Genomic DNA, 16,097 nt, shown 5'->3' on the forward strand with positions numbered 1-16,097 from the left:
CGGCCAGGGCGTGGGGGGGATACCGGCGGGACCCGGGGGACCAGGGAGTCCAGGGCGTGGGGGGACCAGGGGCACCGGGGAGCCCAGGGCATGGGGGGGACCGGCGGGGACCGGGGAGCCCCGGGCGTGGGGGGACCGGAGGAACGGAGGGGAAACCGAGGGGGCCGTGGAAACCAGGGAGGACGCGGGTGGGCGGGTGGGTTTGGGGCCCGGGGAGATCGGAGGGCCGCCCCCAACTCCCACCGACGGGACCACCGCGGGGTGGATCCGCTGCGCCCCAGGGGACGGGGAGGCCCCGGGGGTCGCGGTCCTGACGGCCGGTCCCACCGGCAGTGCCTGACGGTGCCAGGAGGCCCCGGGACCCCCCCGCAGCGCTTCGCCTTCTCCCTCTCCCGCTGCCGCCGGGACGAGCCCAGGGCCAGCTTCGAGTGCGTGCGGCTGGCCGTGCCCCGGTGAGCCCGCCGACCCCCACGGCCCCGGTCGCCGGCCCCGGTCGCTCTGCGCCTCGGGGCCAGCCCTAGCCCCGCTCCCGCTGGCAGGGCCACAGGCACCCACGGGCGGGAGTGCGGCCCCGGGGTACCGGCTCCCACCGGCCAGGTTCGCTCCCGCTCTCCTCGCGTCCCCGGTGGCCCTGGCCGAGCAGCCCGGTGCTTTCGGGGTGTAAACGTCCCCGTCGCCCTCTCTGTGCCCACAGCACTGTGAGCTTGGTCCTCGCGGGGACTTCCAGAGGGCCGGGGCAGCGGCAGCCCTGGAAAGGCGGCCTCTGGAGACAGTCTGGGGACAGATGCGCTCCTCCCTTGCTCGCCCAGGGTGCCCACCTCGCTGGGCCTCTTCTGGGCGTTGCGTGGGGCCGGGGCAGCGGGCTGGGCTCGGCTGGCAGGCGGTGCTGTCTTCTCCCAGGCTGGGTCAGAGCCGGCTGGACAGCCTGGGCAGCATCCAGGGGAAAATCACTGTCTGTGCCTGGGCGAGCAGCTGCCCACCGCTGCGGGAGCGCGTGTCCCCATCGAAGGAGCCCTGCAGCAGAGCAGCGGTTGAGCCTGACCTGGCTGAGCTTGGCTACGGTTAGTGGGGTGCCGCAGGTAGCACTGCCCGGGGTGACGGTGGGTGCCGAGCCTCTGCTGCTGCCGGGCTGGGGTCTGCCAGCAGCAGGGCCCCTGCTCTGCCGCTGGGACCGCAGTGCCACCTCCTCTGGGACCGGCTGTCCCTGGGGTGCGGTGGCTGCTCGCCGTGGCGGTGGGTCTCAGGCTGCACCAGCAAGCAGGAGGCACCAGTGGCACTGGGAGAGCTGTGCAGTGTCCCTGTCCCGTCAGCTGGGGGGGCGGCCGTGACGGGTGAGGAGCACAGGGGCTCGGGGAGCTGTGTGCCGGGAGTGGTGGGGGAGGAAAGCAGAACCTGGTGGGATTTTCCTGGGGGCTGATGCCATTATGTCCCGGCACGTCCACAGGCAAAGGTGTCACAGCTCCCCAGAAGGATGGCGTGATGAGCCTGCCGGGGAAGGGCTCTGCCCACCATGTCCCCGGGAGTGGGAACCTCAGGCCTGCGACAGCCAGCCCTACGGCTGCGGTTCAAAGCCCGATTCAGCTCCAGGCCCAGCGGCCCCATTACAAGCACAAGCCCCTGCGGCGGCTGGAGGGGATGCCAGCGGGCAGGCCTGGTGGGGCACGGCTGCGGGCGGCACTGGAGGAGGTGAGGGCTGCGGCTGCGGCAGCTGTGCGGGTGCGGGAGCACTGCAGCACACCCACCCTGCTGCGCTCCCCCAGGCCGCTGAGCTGGATCCTGCTGCCTGCTGCTGCCGCGGGAAGGGGACCCCGGCAGGCCAGGCACCTGAGGACTGGCCGGGGAGCATGGCCCGGGAGCAGCAGCAGACTGCCCTGCTGCAGCACAGGTAGAGCAGGGGCCCTGGGGCAAGCAGCAGTGAGAGGAGCAGGGTCTGGGGGTGCTTGATTGCTGCTGGGGTCCGGCTACGGGCATCCTGCATGCATTCCCGGGTACTTGGCACGCTTTGGGCAAGACTGGACCCACTCCGCTGCTGCCTGGGCACTTGGTGTTTGGAGATGCTTTCCCCAGCCTTGCTCTCTGGTCTCTGCTGTCTCTCGTGCCCCAGGACCCAGGATGGCAGACCCTCATCCCCGTCCTTCCTTGTGCCTCTGCAGCAGCCTCTGGAGCATGGCTGCCCTCCTGCTGCTGGCAGAAACCTTCTGGGGGTGGTAAGCGCTCATGGGCTGCGGCAGCAGAAGGCCCCAGGGTGTGCACGGGGAGAGCCCGGTTCAGCGTAGCCGCTTCCTGAAGGCATCACGCTTCTTCCTCTCTCTCTGTGCCTCCTTCCCAGCAAAGCACCCCTCAACCCCCAGCCCAAACGCTCTAGAGGCTCTGGACTCTGTCCCAGCCACCCCTGTGCATGATGCAGCAGTGGGGGGCCGGCCCTGCTGAGACCCCCCAGCACAGCCCAAAGGACAGGGCACCCCTGAGTGCTTGCAGATGCTGCGGCCCTGGGCTGTGCGGGCTGGAGCTGGTGGGGGACCTGCAGCACTGGGTCCCGGCACGGGAGCCCAGGACAGGCCTGTGGCAGAGCGAGTTTGTCTTTCAGAAGCACCTGGCCCTGGTGAACCTCCCAGATCCAAGAGCCAGCAAGAGGTCCCGCGCCCCGGTGCCCAGCCCTGGCTCACGAGACCGGCACCGGAGCTGCCCGCAGATGCTCAGCACGCAGCACGTAGGAGCACAGGGCCAGCAGCAGGCTGGGCCCCTGCCCCGCAGAAGCCGCGCTGGGGACGCGGAGAGCCCAGAGAGCAAGGAGGCGGACGGCAGCGGCTGGGAGGAGAGGGCCCCACGGCTGGAGCAGCACCTCGCTGTGCCAAGAGGTGAGGGCTGCCCGGGGCAGCAGCCAGGGACGCAGCCCCAGGGTGCTCGTCCCTCCCAGCACACGCAGCAGAAGATGGACCTGGCCCTGGGGTGCCCTGGGAGGAGGTGGGTGGCCCAAAACAGGGCTCCTGGTGAGCAGAGAGGCTTTGGTCCAGTGGCCATGGCAAACACCGGGACAGCGCAAGGCTGGGTGAAGCGCCCAGCCTCGCGCTCTGGGGCCGTCTCTGCTGCCGCCCCCCTGGGATCTCCCCGGTGGGCCAGCGGCTCCAGGCCCACCAGAGACGTGCGACTGTGGGCTCAGCTTTGGGGAAGGGGCCTTCCGGTGAGCCCAGCAGCAGGACAGGTTCTGGGGGCGGAGAGGGGCTCCAGAGAGCTGTAACCCGTGTGATCTTCTGCTCCTTGCCAGATGCCAGGTCCCAGGCTAGCAGTTCCTCCTTCGCCGAGACCCCGGATTACCTGCGGTAAGAGAGCTTGGCACTTGTCGCCACAGGGCTCCTCTGTTGCTTAATGGCTTTCGGCCAAGCGCCGCAGCAGTGGGCGGGCTGGGGCGAGCTACCTGCCTCAGCTCCCATGGCAGCAGCAAAAGGGCTGCAAGTCAGGCCCCACGCACGGCAGGGTCGCAGCCCTGCCCGCTTGCTGCCCCTCATAGCACTGCCAGCCCCCTGCCCCGCCAAGAGCAAGGGCTCGGCGCTGCTGCAGAGCTGTGTAGGCCCAGGGAGGACAAGCTTCTCCTGGTCGCATCAGGAAATACCACCCCATCTGCTCGGCGGAGCAGCGCAGAGCCTACGAGGCAGCGTTCAGTGCAGACTACACGGAGTACCGCAATCTGCACACTCGCATCGGTAACGTGAGCCAGAAATTCATTCAGCTGGGAGCCAAAAGGAAGGCGCTGAAACAAGGGACGCAGGAACGCAAGGCAAGCGGGAGACCTGGGGCACGATGGCACGATACAGCCGCGCTCCAGCTCTGCTCACCTGCTGCTTCTGGGTTCCAGGCAGTTGAAGCTGCAATCGTGCATGAGTACAGCCGCTTCAAGAAGGTGAGGCTGGATGCGGGGCAGGGACTGGTTTCCCTCTCAGAGCTGATCCATACATATGGGTTTTTTTTCCCTCTCCAGACTTATCCTGGCTACCAGCAGGAGAAGAATCGCTGTGAATACCTCCACCAGAAGCTGTCTCACATCAAAAGCCTGATTCTACAGTTTGAGGGAAGTGGGAGCTCGTAGGCAAACCGCTGCTGCAATTCTCTTTTCCTTGCTTATGCAGGATGTGTCTCCAAAGCAGTGGAGGAAGCAGATCCCCAAGAGTGTGTTAGATTAAGGAGGAGGTTCACACGTGCCCTGCTGCCCTCAGTGCTTCGCCCAGTGCCCTGCAGCCCAGGAGCGGCCGCTGCACAGGACTGCGGCCCGCTGCCGCTGACCTGCTCCAGCTGCCCACTGCCCTGCGTCACCCGGAGCCAGCTGGTTTTCTGCTCCCTGCAGGAGAGCAGGAGGCCTGGGCTGCAGAGGGGAGGCAGCACCGGGCGCTTGGAGACCCTTTGCTGAGGCCAGAGCCCACCCGGGTGGATGCATTACTTAAACCTTTGGGTGGTGGCTGCCCTCTCACAGGGCTGGGCCAGCTTTCCACACAGGTCTCTTGCTGGAAGCAAGGCCTGTGTCAGTCATTTTTGCTGAGTTAACCTAGGACTCCTTCCTCATATGTACATTTCTCCTCAACTGAAGCCTCATTAGCTTCGGTTTAATTGCAGCCCCCAGTAAGGGGTACCTGGGCAGCCACCAGCATTCCCCAGCACAGTGCCCTTTCTCACATCCTTTGTCCCTCTTGCCAGAAAGCTTCACCACACCTGTGCCTGCTGCACCACTGCTGGTCCAGGCACCAGCACTGATGCTTACCAAGAGAGGGCTCTGGGCCAGATCCACTGAAGAGCTTCACTCACACTTGGTGCCCAGCTGCCACCAGGTCTGCAGTTACAGGATCAGAAGAGCTTCCCCTGGCTCTCCCTCACCAGACGCAGGGCAGGGCCCTCCCCATCAGGGAAGCAGGGCTCCAGGTTGCTTTACCAGAAGGCCAGCAGCAGAGCCTGTTGCGTGTGCCCCTTCCTCGCACTGAAGTCCACAGCCAGCTGCAGGGGTCCTGCCACCTTGGGGTGTGAGGACCACTCAGTGTCAGAGAACCTCCCCCACCCTGCCCAAATGTGCTGATGTCCGCTCTGGGAGGCAGAGCACCTGCTAGCCAGCAGCAGAGCACAGGACCTAGATGTGGTTTAAGATACTGATGCAGCTGGGGAAGAAATTCTATTTCAGAACTGATGCATCATAGCTGCTGTAGATGGAGAACCACGTGCTAAGCGCTGTATGATCTACTGTACCTGGAGAATTCCAGCAGCAATAAATAATTGGTACACAGCCGTTGGAGTTGCAGGGGAGGAATCCACAGAGAAGGCAAGCACTGTGTCTTACCATGGTAACTGCTGCAACACAGCAGTGCCTTAGGAGTCTGCTGATCCTTACTTCAACTCACACAGCCCGAGAAATTCAGAGAGCCAGGGCAACAGCCCATTTCACCCACCACCTCACTCCTGACCTTCCTGTACTCCAAGATGGTCAGTCACAGCCTGCACCATCCACCTGCAGCACAGCATCCTATTCCTCTCCCTCCTCAACAGAAAGCCACAGCTGCCAGCCTGCTGTCTACAAAGAGAAGTAATGATCTTATAATTAACTGGTCTTAACCATCCTAGCCCCACACAAGCCACAGACAAGCCCACTGGCTATGAGAAACACCCTGAGCACTGGCCCTACCTGCATTTGGGTAGAGTACGTAGCTAGCAGCACCGCTTCCCTACACTTCAGTACCTTTGCACCAGCTTAAAAGCTAATTCATTGCTGCTGCTTGTATGCTGGTGAGCAAGCCCTATGCCAGACTGCTCTGTAGGCCTGTGCTTGTCTACCTTCAGCAGTCACATTAAGCATAAGGCAGCGGCACATATTGCAAAAGCATTTGTGATCAGAGTGCCCAAGCCCAAAATCTGCACAAATTTAGGATGTGAAACGCAGCACATTGTGACAGTTGTTGCTACTACACTCTGGAAGGACTCTGATTAGCCCAGGAACAAGAACAGGCTAAAGGCTGAAGTTAATATCCAGAAACAGACCTCCAAAGGCTCACTGAAGGAAACCAGGCTCACAGTAGGAAGTTGCTGCCTCCAAACAGCAGGATCCTGGTGTTAGGTTTGACAGGTCTCAACAGGAGAGGGACACTTGGTCTTAAGGGGGTCATTTTATTGTTTCACATCTCCAAATGTACAAAAAAAATTAGAAAATAACCCTGCCCCCCACCCCCTCCCAAACCACAAAACAAACCAGTCTGGGGAGCCCCACAACAGTGCAGCTAAGAGGGGGCAGGAAATTAAACAGAACTAGATACAGCAGCTGGGTCCCCTCAACCCACATGGTCACAGGCTCTCCACGACCCAGAACTGGCCCCAGTCTGCCCAGTGCTTCCCCAATTCACACAAAGCTCATCCTGACAAGATGGCAAGTGGGTACTTTACAAATCCTCCTTCACCTTCTTCTTGGATTTCTTGGTTTTATCTTCCTCCTGCAGCACGGGAGTGTTGGTTGCCTCCCGCTTCAAGTAGCTAATGAAGTCACTCACTTCTCTGCCACCCTGCAGAAAGCACAAGACAGTAAGGCAGTGCCCGTACTCCGTGGGGGACTCCCCTTTGATAGAAGGGGGAGCTCAGGTGCCAGGCAGGAGACAGAAGGACAGCAAGCAGAGCTCCTCCCGTGGGCCTGCAGCATGCAGCACAACGTGCCACCGGGTGCGTTCCCAGGGTAACTAATGGAGTTGCAGCTGGCACGCTGTCCCAGAGAGGCTCTCCAGGTGTTATTTGGACACCTGGATGCTACTTCTTTACAAAGCACCACGAGCAGCAAAATACTCGCCTCATACTTCTTTGGACTCTGCTTCTTGCCAGCTGGAGCAAAATAGATGGTGGGGAAGCTGAGGAGAGAGAAAAGAGACATCTGAGCTCCTAACGCTTTCTTTCAGACCAGCGGGCCAGCCCTCAAAGCCACTCACACCCTGCATTCCTGATTTAAGGTGCTAACAGCTGCAGCAGCTCTTAAGCCAGGAGGTGCGGCCTCCAAAAGCCTGGCCACATCTGCAGAGCTGGCTGAGCTCAACTGTGTCCAAGTTTGCTACATAAACTGTTCTCAGAAAAAAGAGCCCAGCATTGTTTTTATGCTGACAAGAACAGAACTACAGCGATTCAAATGCAGCGAGACAGGCCTCCAGGCACAGCCAGGACACTGGAATCCCAGAGAGGCAAGGCAGATGAATGTCCTTTGTTTTCACTCCTGATTTCTTCACTCTAAGCAAATGCCTAACAATCACACACCAATCACCCCCACCCATCCTCCCAGGGAGACTCTCTCAGCTCTTCTCTTGTGGCTGCTGGTCAGAGGCAGAAGCCTGAACTCATCCACTGACACAGGAGCGTCACAAGAGCAAGACCTACCCTCGGACTTCATACGGAGAAGGCACATCATTGGCTGTGGCATCCATTTTGGCAATGATGATATTGGGGTCTTTACTGAGCTGTTGGTAGAAAGAGCTTATTAGTAACCATAGTAGTTAACACCAGGAACTCACTGCTCAACATCATCTAAGACAGCGATGTCGGCAGACAGTGCACACAGTATGCCGAGAGGTGAGCAAATTACTTCTGCCTCCACAGGGGCAGAGGGAACAAAGTCCCTCCTCCATCAGCTGTATGCACCACACATCTCCCAGTGGTACCTGCTAAACTGGTCTGGTGTAGCTTCTGGAAAATGCTTACTCCAGAGCAACTGCTTACCTTCAACCCTAGGAAGGTGAGCTGTGAGGATATGCAGTGCTCAGAAGGAAGGGGTGCCTGACGGCCAAAGAGCAAAGGCTGGTCAGATTTGGGAGAACAGGCTTACTTACTCCACTTGTCAAAGCATGCAGGGCAATGTCATCCTTCACCAGATGGGAGACTATAGCCATGCAGAGGGAAAAGACTCAAAAAGGAATTTTGCCAGATGAAGCCAGTCACTGAATCGGGCAATATTTATGTGCCACAGCAAAGGGAGCAGGCTAAAGCTACTGGTGTAGTTGCTACCACACTCCAGATCCTGCTAATGTACTTCTGCATTCATAGGAGGTGCCAAAACTCGTAGTCCTGAGGAAGGCACAATTATGCCCTGTTATCATAAAGGCTGGACAGAGACTGTAGGATTGCTTAGTGCTGCAAAATTCTAGTTTGCATTTGCAACGGAGTCCCAGACCTACCTTCTCCCCCAATTCTTTGTATTTGGGCTCCAGATTCTTGCAATGGCCACACCAAGGTGCATAAAACTCTATCAGGACATCTTTGTCTTCTGCATTCACAATTTCATCAAAGTTCTCAGCAACCACCACCTGATAATGTTTGATCATACAAGTTAGTTTTTTCTCAGTCAAGAGCCAGGCTGTAACATGACGCACCCCACACACGCTGCCCAAGAAGGCCTCGCCCTCCCGCAGTAAGAGTCACACTGCGCCTACACAAGAAGCAGCAAAACGACCAAACACGCAACTCCTCAGCTTGCAGGTAAAAACCCATCATAAGGTACCAGCACTACCTGCAAGTGAGGTTTGCATCTGGCATCCTCACAGGAGGAGGACAAAGTAATTTCTTTTTAATCTCAGCAAGTTCCAGGCTGCGGAATCAGTTGAGCAAGACTGGCTGAGGCCATCCTCATCCACACAGACACAAGCAGCGACTTCCACTCCTTTACAAGGCCTTCATCATAAAGCCAGGCCATGGAATGCTTCCATTCTGGCAGAATTTACTGGGAGGGATGAAAGGTCGGAGTTGTATGACCCTCCCCAGCAACAAGATGAACACGTAACTCCTTAGAAATAGCACAGTCACGACCAGCTTGGAAGCCGTGCCACAAGGGAGCACAAGCCAAGACAGCAGGCCTCTGCATAATCCCAGTAAATCTGGATGATCTGATGTAGAGCACATCACTAGTGTGCTCACGCAGCAGCTACTCTGCCAACAGAACAAAATGCAATCAAATTGTAAGCTGCATTTCTCCCTTTGCTCAGAAAACTGCAACATGACAAGGGAGTGAACTCTTCTTCCATCTGTCACGGCAGAGGCTTCTCAAGATGCCACAACGCAGCACAGGATACTGACATACGACTAGAAGCTGCTGCTGAACAGCGTCTTTTCATCCACTGGTGGGAGCTGCTGCTACGCTCGGTACAACACTTACCTTCACAGGGCCATCGTTGCTCTCAGGGACAGGCTCTGATTTCAGATACTTTTTCAGGTTTCCGTCAAAGTAATCTTGCAGGAATCTCTCCAGAGCCTTTCCATCACGGCTGAAAGTGAAGTGACATTTTGCAGTCATCACACACAGAGGATGAGAGGGGGAAACTTTCAAGGCTGATTTAAGCTCCTTCTGCCCACAGAACAGATGCTGCCTGCATCTCCCAGAGCACCAGTCCGGGGCTGCTTTAGAAGACCCCAGCACAAGCTCAAAGATACCCTTAAGAGTTTGACAAGAGGCTGGATGTATACCCCATTCTAAGCTTTAGGCCTTCCAACACGCTTAAGTTAATTTTCACAAGAAGAAAGGCACAATTATTTTCTCTGCCCTTTAATGCATCTTAGCTCCTAATCAGACACTTAAATACCTTGAATTAAACTCCCTACCTCTGTGTAACAGGACATATAGCAAGCTCTCTAGAGGGCACGAAACCTCACAAGTAGGAGCCATTTTGACCCAGCAATCATTTCTTCCAGCTGGAACATACAGTTTTTCTGTTTCCTCCAAGCTAAGGAAGTATGATCTGGTCAGAGACCACCAGACTGAAGTCCATCAAGTGACAGGCAACACTGTTAATTTCAAAAAACTTACGAGAACTCTTCCTGCATGACGTATTTATCTCCTTTAGAGGTTCTGATGGCAACAACTGGAGCCTCACCCACGCTGCTGTCTAGACCAAACTCTGAAAGCTCGTGGCCAAAGGTTTTCCGACTAGCAACAGCAAAAGACAGTTTGTGGCCAGCATCTAAGAACTTCTTTGCAACCATCATAACTCTGAGGGGAAAAAAAACAACAACAAAAAACAAAACACAAAGCATGATTCTTGGGAACATTATCTTCCACGTGATGTAACACCCTTCAAGTTGAAGTGCACACTGGACAAGGAATTCAATGGCATGATGTGTTTTGCATAGGCAAGCCCTGTAGAAATGGTGTTGAGAAGCAGGAGAGTATGCCTGCGTCTACTGTGAACGAGGACTGTGCAAATATTGTCTGCTTTCATCCTCTGTGCCTGTCGGCATGACCACCAGTGTCTCGGGCACTGGGGAATACAAAGGATAGAATCCCACACAACACCAGTAAGGAAGTTCGTGTTTATGGTCTAAGGACTAGGGATGCAAAAGCAAGCAGGTGGGGTTTCAAGGGATATGCATATTGCATGCTTTGGGCTCTGCAGGCAGCTGCCACCCCAGCAATTCTACCACAAACTCAGCTGGAGGCTTTCTGGGAGAGCAGAATCTACCTATGAACAACAGCTCAGTTTACAAAGCTTCTCCTATGCAACGCCATCAGTGCAGGGACAAGCAAGAGAAGGCAACCGGCCCTCCGCCACTGCGTACCTGTTGCGCCAGTAGTTGGAGCCCTTCGCGTTCTTCTCGTAGTCCACATCATAGTATGCCACCAACAAGTCCTTCCCCTGGATCAAGTCTTTATTGTCTTCAGTCATATGTGGACAGATGCCAAAGCTATCAATGAGACAGATGTTAGCAGCTTCAGCTGCACCGCCCAGAATCCACCACCTCCCAGGAAAGGGCCTGATGCAACACACTCTTGTTTCCCACCCAGGAAGGTTAAATGCCAGTAATCTACAAGACCCAAGGAAGGAACACTCTGCCCATTCATGTACCATGTTATTCTAAGCCAATGTCCAGCTCTAGCCACAATGTCGGTGGCCATATCTGACCTAAATAACACCAAAGCTGGCATACTTCTCAGGAAGTTTAATTTTTAAACAGAAGTGTGGTTGTTAAAGACTATGGAGAGTAAATGCTGACAACCATGCCAGGATTTCCAGAGAGAAGGTGGCCCCCAAAGGAGACAGCATGGGCAAGACAGCTCTTCTGGACACTAAGCATGGAACTGGCCGCTATGCCAGTTAGCGAAAACAAGTTCTGACAGGGACGAATCCAACTGAGGCCAGTCTATCATGTTCTCCAGTGAGGAATCACTCACATGTTCTCCTGGATGAATTTCTTGATCTTTCCACTGATGATTTTGTCTTCTGTGTACTTGATGGAGCTGTCCTCAAACTTGTTCATCAGGCGTGGAGGACGGAATAAGACTATACCCCTGAGGGAAGCAGGTATCATGAGTTAGTTTAAAGTATCCCCAGGTTTCCAAGGATGGCAGCTAGACGAGGTAAGAACCCCGTCTCCAGTGACTATCCCTGTTCACCGCTCATAGTTTCAACAAGACTGTCTAGCTTCTTGGAGGCACTACTGCATTAGATCTACCTGTCAGACCCTTCTCAGCTATTCAGACAGGTCACAATGAGAAACAAAAAAACCCCACCATAACAAGCAACAGGGAAGCAAAACACCTCGAGATACTTCCCACCTGGAGGCAGACACTAACCCTCCAGAGCCTGCAACCATTTGTACCTTTCTATCTTAGTTCCAAGATTTAAAAGAGATATGCCACTGGCTGTTGGGGAAGAAACAAGACCTAAGCTATGTTCAGAAAGTGAATCCAGTTTACAGCTAGAATCCACAAATTGGTTCCAGATGTCTCAATAACAAGAAATCCTTGTGTTAAACAACTTACTCTCCATCTTCCTCATACTTCTGCACCAACTGGTCCTCACTGGTGTGTGCAAAACGGTAGTTATCTCTTAGGTTGTTGGCGGCTTTCATGAATTCTGAATACGCATCACCAGATGCATCTCCAAAGAAGCCTGCAGCAGAAAGACAGAAGGTGACCCCAAACCAACGCAGCAGCAGTCACTGTGCAGCCCTCATCACTGACCTCTACAATGCACTGAAAGATCACCTCCGAATCAAGCTCTCCAATGCATGTTCAGGCCTTCACCTTTGACAGCTTCTCTCCCATTTTTACTGTAACCTTTCTATATTCCCTCCCTTCCACCAGCAGGAAGCTACTCAAGAGTCTGCCCAGCTGAGTCATCCAGCCAAAAGACAGCTGTCCTCTGAGCACCAAGATCTCTATTTGTAACCCCATGACACTACTAGTGATAACAACTGCCAATGGCACTTAGTAAGTTTGGGAATGCTGATCAATACTCAACCAGTTACACTTGTAAGACTGCACCTGACCTGCACAAAGGAAAGCTGCTACTGCCACTTGTAAACTGTGATCAAATCATACGATGTTGACATCCTACCGGTGCCACGAGACAGCACCCGAATGTACTTTCGAGCAATTCAAAGCTACCTGTTGTCAGCCAGCCAGCAAAGCCACAAGCTTTAAAAAAGCTAGACTACAGGGCCAGGAGATCTGACAGTCAAAGAATCAAGATGGGGGTGGAGAAAAAAAAAGGTTGGAACGAATCCCCAGAGGTCACCGAGTCCAACCTCCTGCTCAAAGCAGGACGAGCTTCAAAGTCAGATGAGGTTGCTCAAAGCTTTGTCCAACTGAGTTTTGAAAATCTGAATGTTTCGAAATCCCCCTGGGCACACACTCCAGTGCTTTATCATTCTCATTATGAAAAAACTTTTTTGCTCACGTCCAGCTGGAACTTCTCTTGCTACAGCTTGTGACGCTGCTTCTCATCCTTTCACAGGATCCTTCCCCAAGGCATCTCCCAGAGCTGAGCGTCCACTCATTTCAGTGCTGCACCAAATCTACTCACCCACTACAGAAGCATCTTTATCACCGATGAATTTCTCAAACTCAGCCACAGAATTGAGAGCCACTGAAGCAGGTCCCGCCTGTTTCTTGAGATGACTGACAATCCCATCTTAAAAGAAATGTTAAATGGTTAAAGGGATCAGTAGAAAATTCTGCAAGACATTCTTCAAGCTTCCCAAAGCAAAAGTTATTTCTACAGAATCGATGCACCTCTCCCACACAGTAGATATGATGTGAATTGACAAGTGCCATCACCAACTTCACATATGAACTTTCTAGCATTTTCCAGATGCTGCCTGTCAAGGGTACTAGGAGTTAAAGACAATGTAGAAACCTTCACCTTTAAAGAGAGCTTTAAGTGATACTAAACACCCAGGGCCCTGCCAGCACAGAGCTCTGGAAAGGGCAAGGTGGGGGTGTGTGTAGGCAGGAACCTTCCTTGTATCTCTGAACACACAACATCCCTGACACAAGGCTATTACACATGGGCCTGCCTTCCAGCACCATTTCAGCAACTCAGCTGCTTGCCAACGAGCTCCTACCTGCTGTCCTGGGCCCATCATAGGTTCCTGCCTCTTCTCCATCTCGAAAAATCTTTAAGGTGGGATATCCGCTGACTCCATACTTATTACAGGTGTTCGAGTTTGCTGTGCAGTCAACCTAAAGGAAGAGAAACATTGCTACTCAGTGACCTAACCATCCGTACGCATAAAATCAAGCAGCTTTGTCGTTGTCCACATTACCACATATAAAGTCCAGAGGGTCTGAAAACTCTTGTGTCTTTAACTAAGGCTGGATTCCTTTCGCATAAAGTGTAAGAACACACAAAGCATCTACAAGACCAAAAGCTGGAGAGTCAACACTGAGGAAGGAGGTAACAAGGGTGTAAAGACAGGCCCAAAAAAATATTTAGGGAAATACTGGAAAGACTAAGTAGCTGGGAGTTTGGCCAAACTTCACATAAACAAATACCAGAAAGGGTAGATTCTTCTAATCGGTGACATAAGCTTGTCAGGAGTCAATTGTTCCCAGCACCTCATCAGCCCTAAAGTGCCTACAACGCCTGAAGAAAACAGGCTGACCTCATGCGACAAAGAGGCCACAGTGCCAAGAATCCATGCCACTTCCCAGAAAGGACGAGGAAGACTCCGATTTGAAAAACACACAGAAGTTTCCTGGTGGAAAAGCAAGCTCTTACAAAGCAAGCGTCGCAGTCTAAGTGAAGGGACAGCACCACGAAGCACAGCACCACGCCAGCTCCCAGCCCGGACTGCGCAGCTCAAAGGCGGCTTCTTCCTCCCGGCCCGGGCTCGGCCTCCCTCATGCGCTCACACACACTCGCCTCACGCTCCGCACACCGCCCGAGCTCTGCGCTCCGGGGCCCGGCCTCCAGACCGCTCCCCAGCGCCGAGGCCATCCCAGAGCCGCAGCCGGTCAGAAGTTCGCTGCAGCAGCGAGGCCTGCACCCGAGCACAGCCCGCCCGCCAGCCGCCACCGAGCCCCGGGGCCGCCCTCACCTTCACCAGCGGCACGATCCCCTTCAGCCGCGTCGCCGCCGCCTCGTACTCCGGCGCCAGCCGCTTGCAGTGCCCGCACCTGCGAAGACGGCGGGGTCAGGCCGGCCGGGAGGGCCCCGGCCCGTCCGCCCCGGCCCCGCGCCCGGGCCTACCCCCCGCCCGCCCCGCCGGGCCCCGCTCCGCCGGGCCCTCACCAGGGCGCGAAGAACTCCACGAGCACCAGCCCCGGGCGCTCGGCCAAGCCGCTCTCGAAGTCGGCATCGCTGAGCTCCACCACGTCGGAGGCGCGGGCGGCGACGGCGAAGAGCGGGAGCAGCAGCAGCAGCGCGGCGGGCCGCGGCCGGGGCGCGGACATGGCGGGCGGGGCGGCGCGGGGTTCCCTCCTCGGCGGCTGCGGCGGCTGAAGAGGGGCCGGGGGCCGCAGGCCGGAAGTCCCGCCCCCCCAGCCGGATCCGCCGTGTGGCAGCTCTCCGTTGGGCAGAGCTCCGCGCGTCACGCCAACCCCGGCCAATGGGCTGCCGGCGAGGGTAGGCGGGGCCAACGCAGCGACGCTGCCCGCCCCACCCTCCCCGGGCGCCGGCGCCGGGCGGGCCGTGAGCGCTTCCGGGGCGGCCCCGGCCCGGCGGTCCCGACGCCGCGGGCTGAGGCGGGCGGGAAGGGTCCCTTCCCGCCCGCCTCAGCCCGCCGCCGTGGCTGCCGTGCTGCGCCGTCCGTGCCGTTCCGGAGACTGATCTCACAGCCGTCCCGGTTACTCACAGAGATCCGAGACTTGCGTTGCTTGTGCAGTGATTCTGACCATCCCCCACCTGTTACATTGGCGGGTGGGGAGGGGCCGGCAGCGCGCACAGCCGGTGACAGCAGCGGGACGAGGCGGCGGAGCGGCTCCCCGGGCCGCGCACCGGCACCGGCTGCGGAGCGAAGTCCTCGCTGCCCTCCCACGCCCGGACCCTGGAGACGCCCACCGGCGCGCTGCCCCCAGGATCCAGCGGGGCTGAGCCGCTGGCCCGGCACCGGTACCGGCACCAGCGCCTGGGCAGGGCGCTACGGCCCGCGGGCAGCCGCCCGCCGCCTCCCGTTACGCGGGCACGGCCGCCCGCAGCCTGCTCGTCCCGTTACCGCGCGCCGGCGGGCCCGGCCCGGCGCCAACCGGGGCCGGCAGGGGGCGCTGCCGCCCGCTCCGGTCACCCCGCGGGAGCTGGGGGGGGGGAGGGGAGGGGGGGGGTGGGTGCCGTCCCACTCCGGTCACCCCACGGGAGCGGGGGGGGGATGTGGGGGGTGGGGGTGCCGTCCCGCTCCGGTCACCCCGCGGGCTCAGGGGCCGGAGCGGGGGCTGGGGCACACCTCGGTCTCGGCGGTCGGTGGGACGGGGTCTTCGGGCCGCCCCTGTCGCAGGAGCGCTGGGGGCCACAGGGGACGCAGGAGCGGCGGGGGCTGGAACCGGGCTCCGCGGGCAGCCCTGCGGCAGCTGCCGGTGCCGGCCCCGGCGAGGCTCACCGACCTGGCCCCCTCACCCGCTCCCGCCGGCCGCGGGAACGGCTGCGCCCTCCCTAGCCCTGCGGTGCTGCTCCCGCCGCTGCTGCGGGATCCCGGCTCTGGCGAGTCAGCACGGCCCCCGGGACCGCGGAGCCGTGGCGATGGAGCCCGGCCCGAGGGGCTGTCCCGCTCCGCCAGCCCCTGCCCCCTCTGCGGGACGGGGGCCGAGCGCGGGGTCGGTGCTGCTGCGGCTCCCGCCGCGGCGCGGGCCCCGGGCCGTGCGGGCCCCTCCAGAACCCCGCGCCGGGGCTGCG

The 16,097-nt window shown here is 57.7% G+C and overlaps 1 protein-coding gene across 1 annotated transcript; it reads right to left on the reverse strand.

The window, feature by feature from the left end:
* Positions 1 to 6,118: 6,118 nt before the first annotated feature.
* On the reverse strand, positions 6,119 to 14,713 carry PDIA3 (protein disulfide isomerase family A member 3). The gene is made up of 13 exons (XM_075431976.1): positions 14,505 to 14,713; positions 14,311 to 14,389; positions 13,336 to 13,453; positions 12,795 to 12,902; positions 11,750 to 11,879; positions 11,159 to 11,275; positions 10,546 to 10,671; positions 9,797 to 9,979; positions 9,149 to 9,257; positions 8,175 to 8,303; positions 7,381 to 7,460; positions 6,806 to 6,863; positions 6,119 to 6,527 (listed from the first exon to the last, which is right to left on the reverse strand). The coding sequence occupies exons 1-13, from the start codon at positions 14,663 to 14,665 to the stop codon at positions 6,408 to 6,410; spliced, it is 1,518 nt and encodes a 505-aa protein (XP_075288091.1). The 5' UTR covers positions 14,666 to 14,713; the 3' UTR covers positions 6,119 to 6,407.
* Between the last annotated feature and the right edge of the window lie 1,384 nt (positions 14,714 to 16,097).

Source organism: Opisthocomus hoazin, chromosome 10 (genome assembly GCF_030867145.1).
Source record: "Opisthocomus hoazin isolate bOpiHoa1 chromosome 10, bOpiHoa1.hap1, whole genome shotgun sequence".
NCBI lineage: Eukaryota > Metazoa > Chordata > Aves > Opisthocomiformes > Opisthocomidae > Opisthocomus > Opisthocomus hoazin.

What these genes read in the sequence shown, in the direction of transcription:
- PDIA3 (XM_075431976.1), bottom strand. Translation starts at nt 14,665, where the DNA reads ATGTCCGCGCCCCGGCCGCGGCCCGCCGCGCTGCTGCTGCTGCTCCCG. An exon ending in GTGGAGTTCTTCGCGCCCTG is followed by an intron (nt 14,390 to 14,504) that starts GTGAGGGCCCGG and finishes CCGTCTTCGCAG; the next exon opens with GTGCGGGCACTGCAAGCGGC. An exon ending in TAAAGATGCTTCTGTAGTGG is followed by an intron (nt 11,880 to 12,794) that starts GTGAGTAGATTT and finishes TTTCTGCTGCAG; the next exon opens with GCTTCTTTGGAGATGCATCT.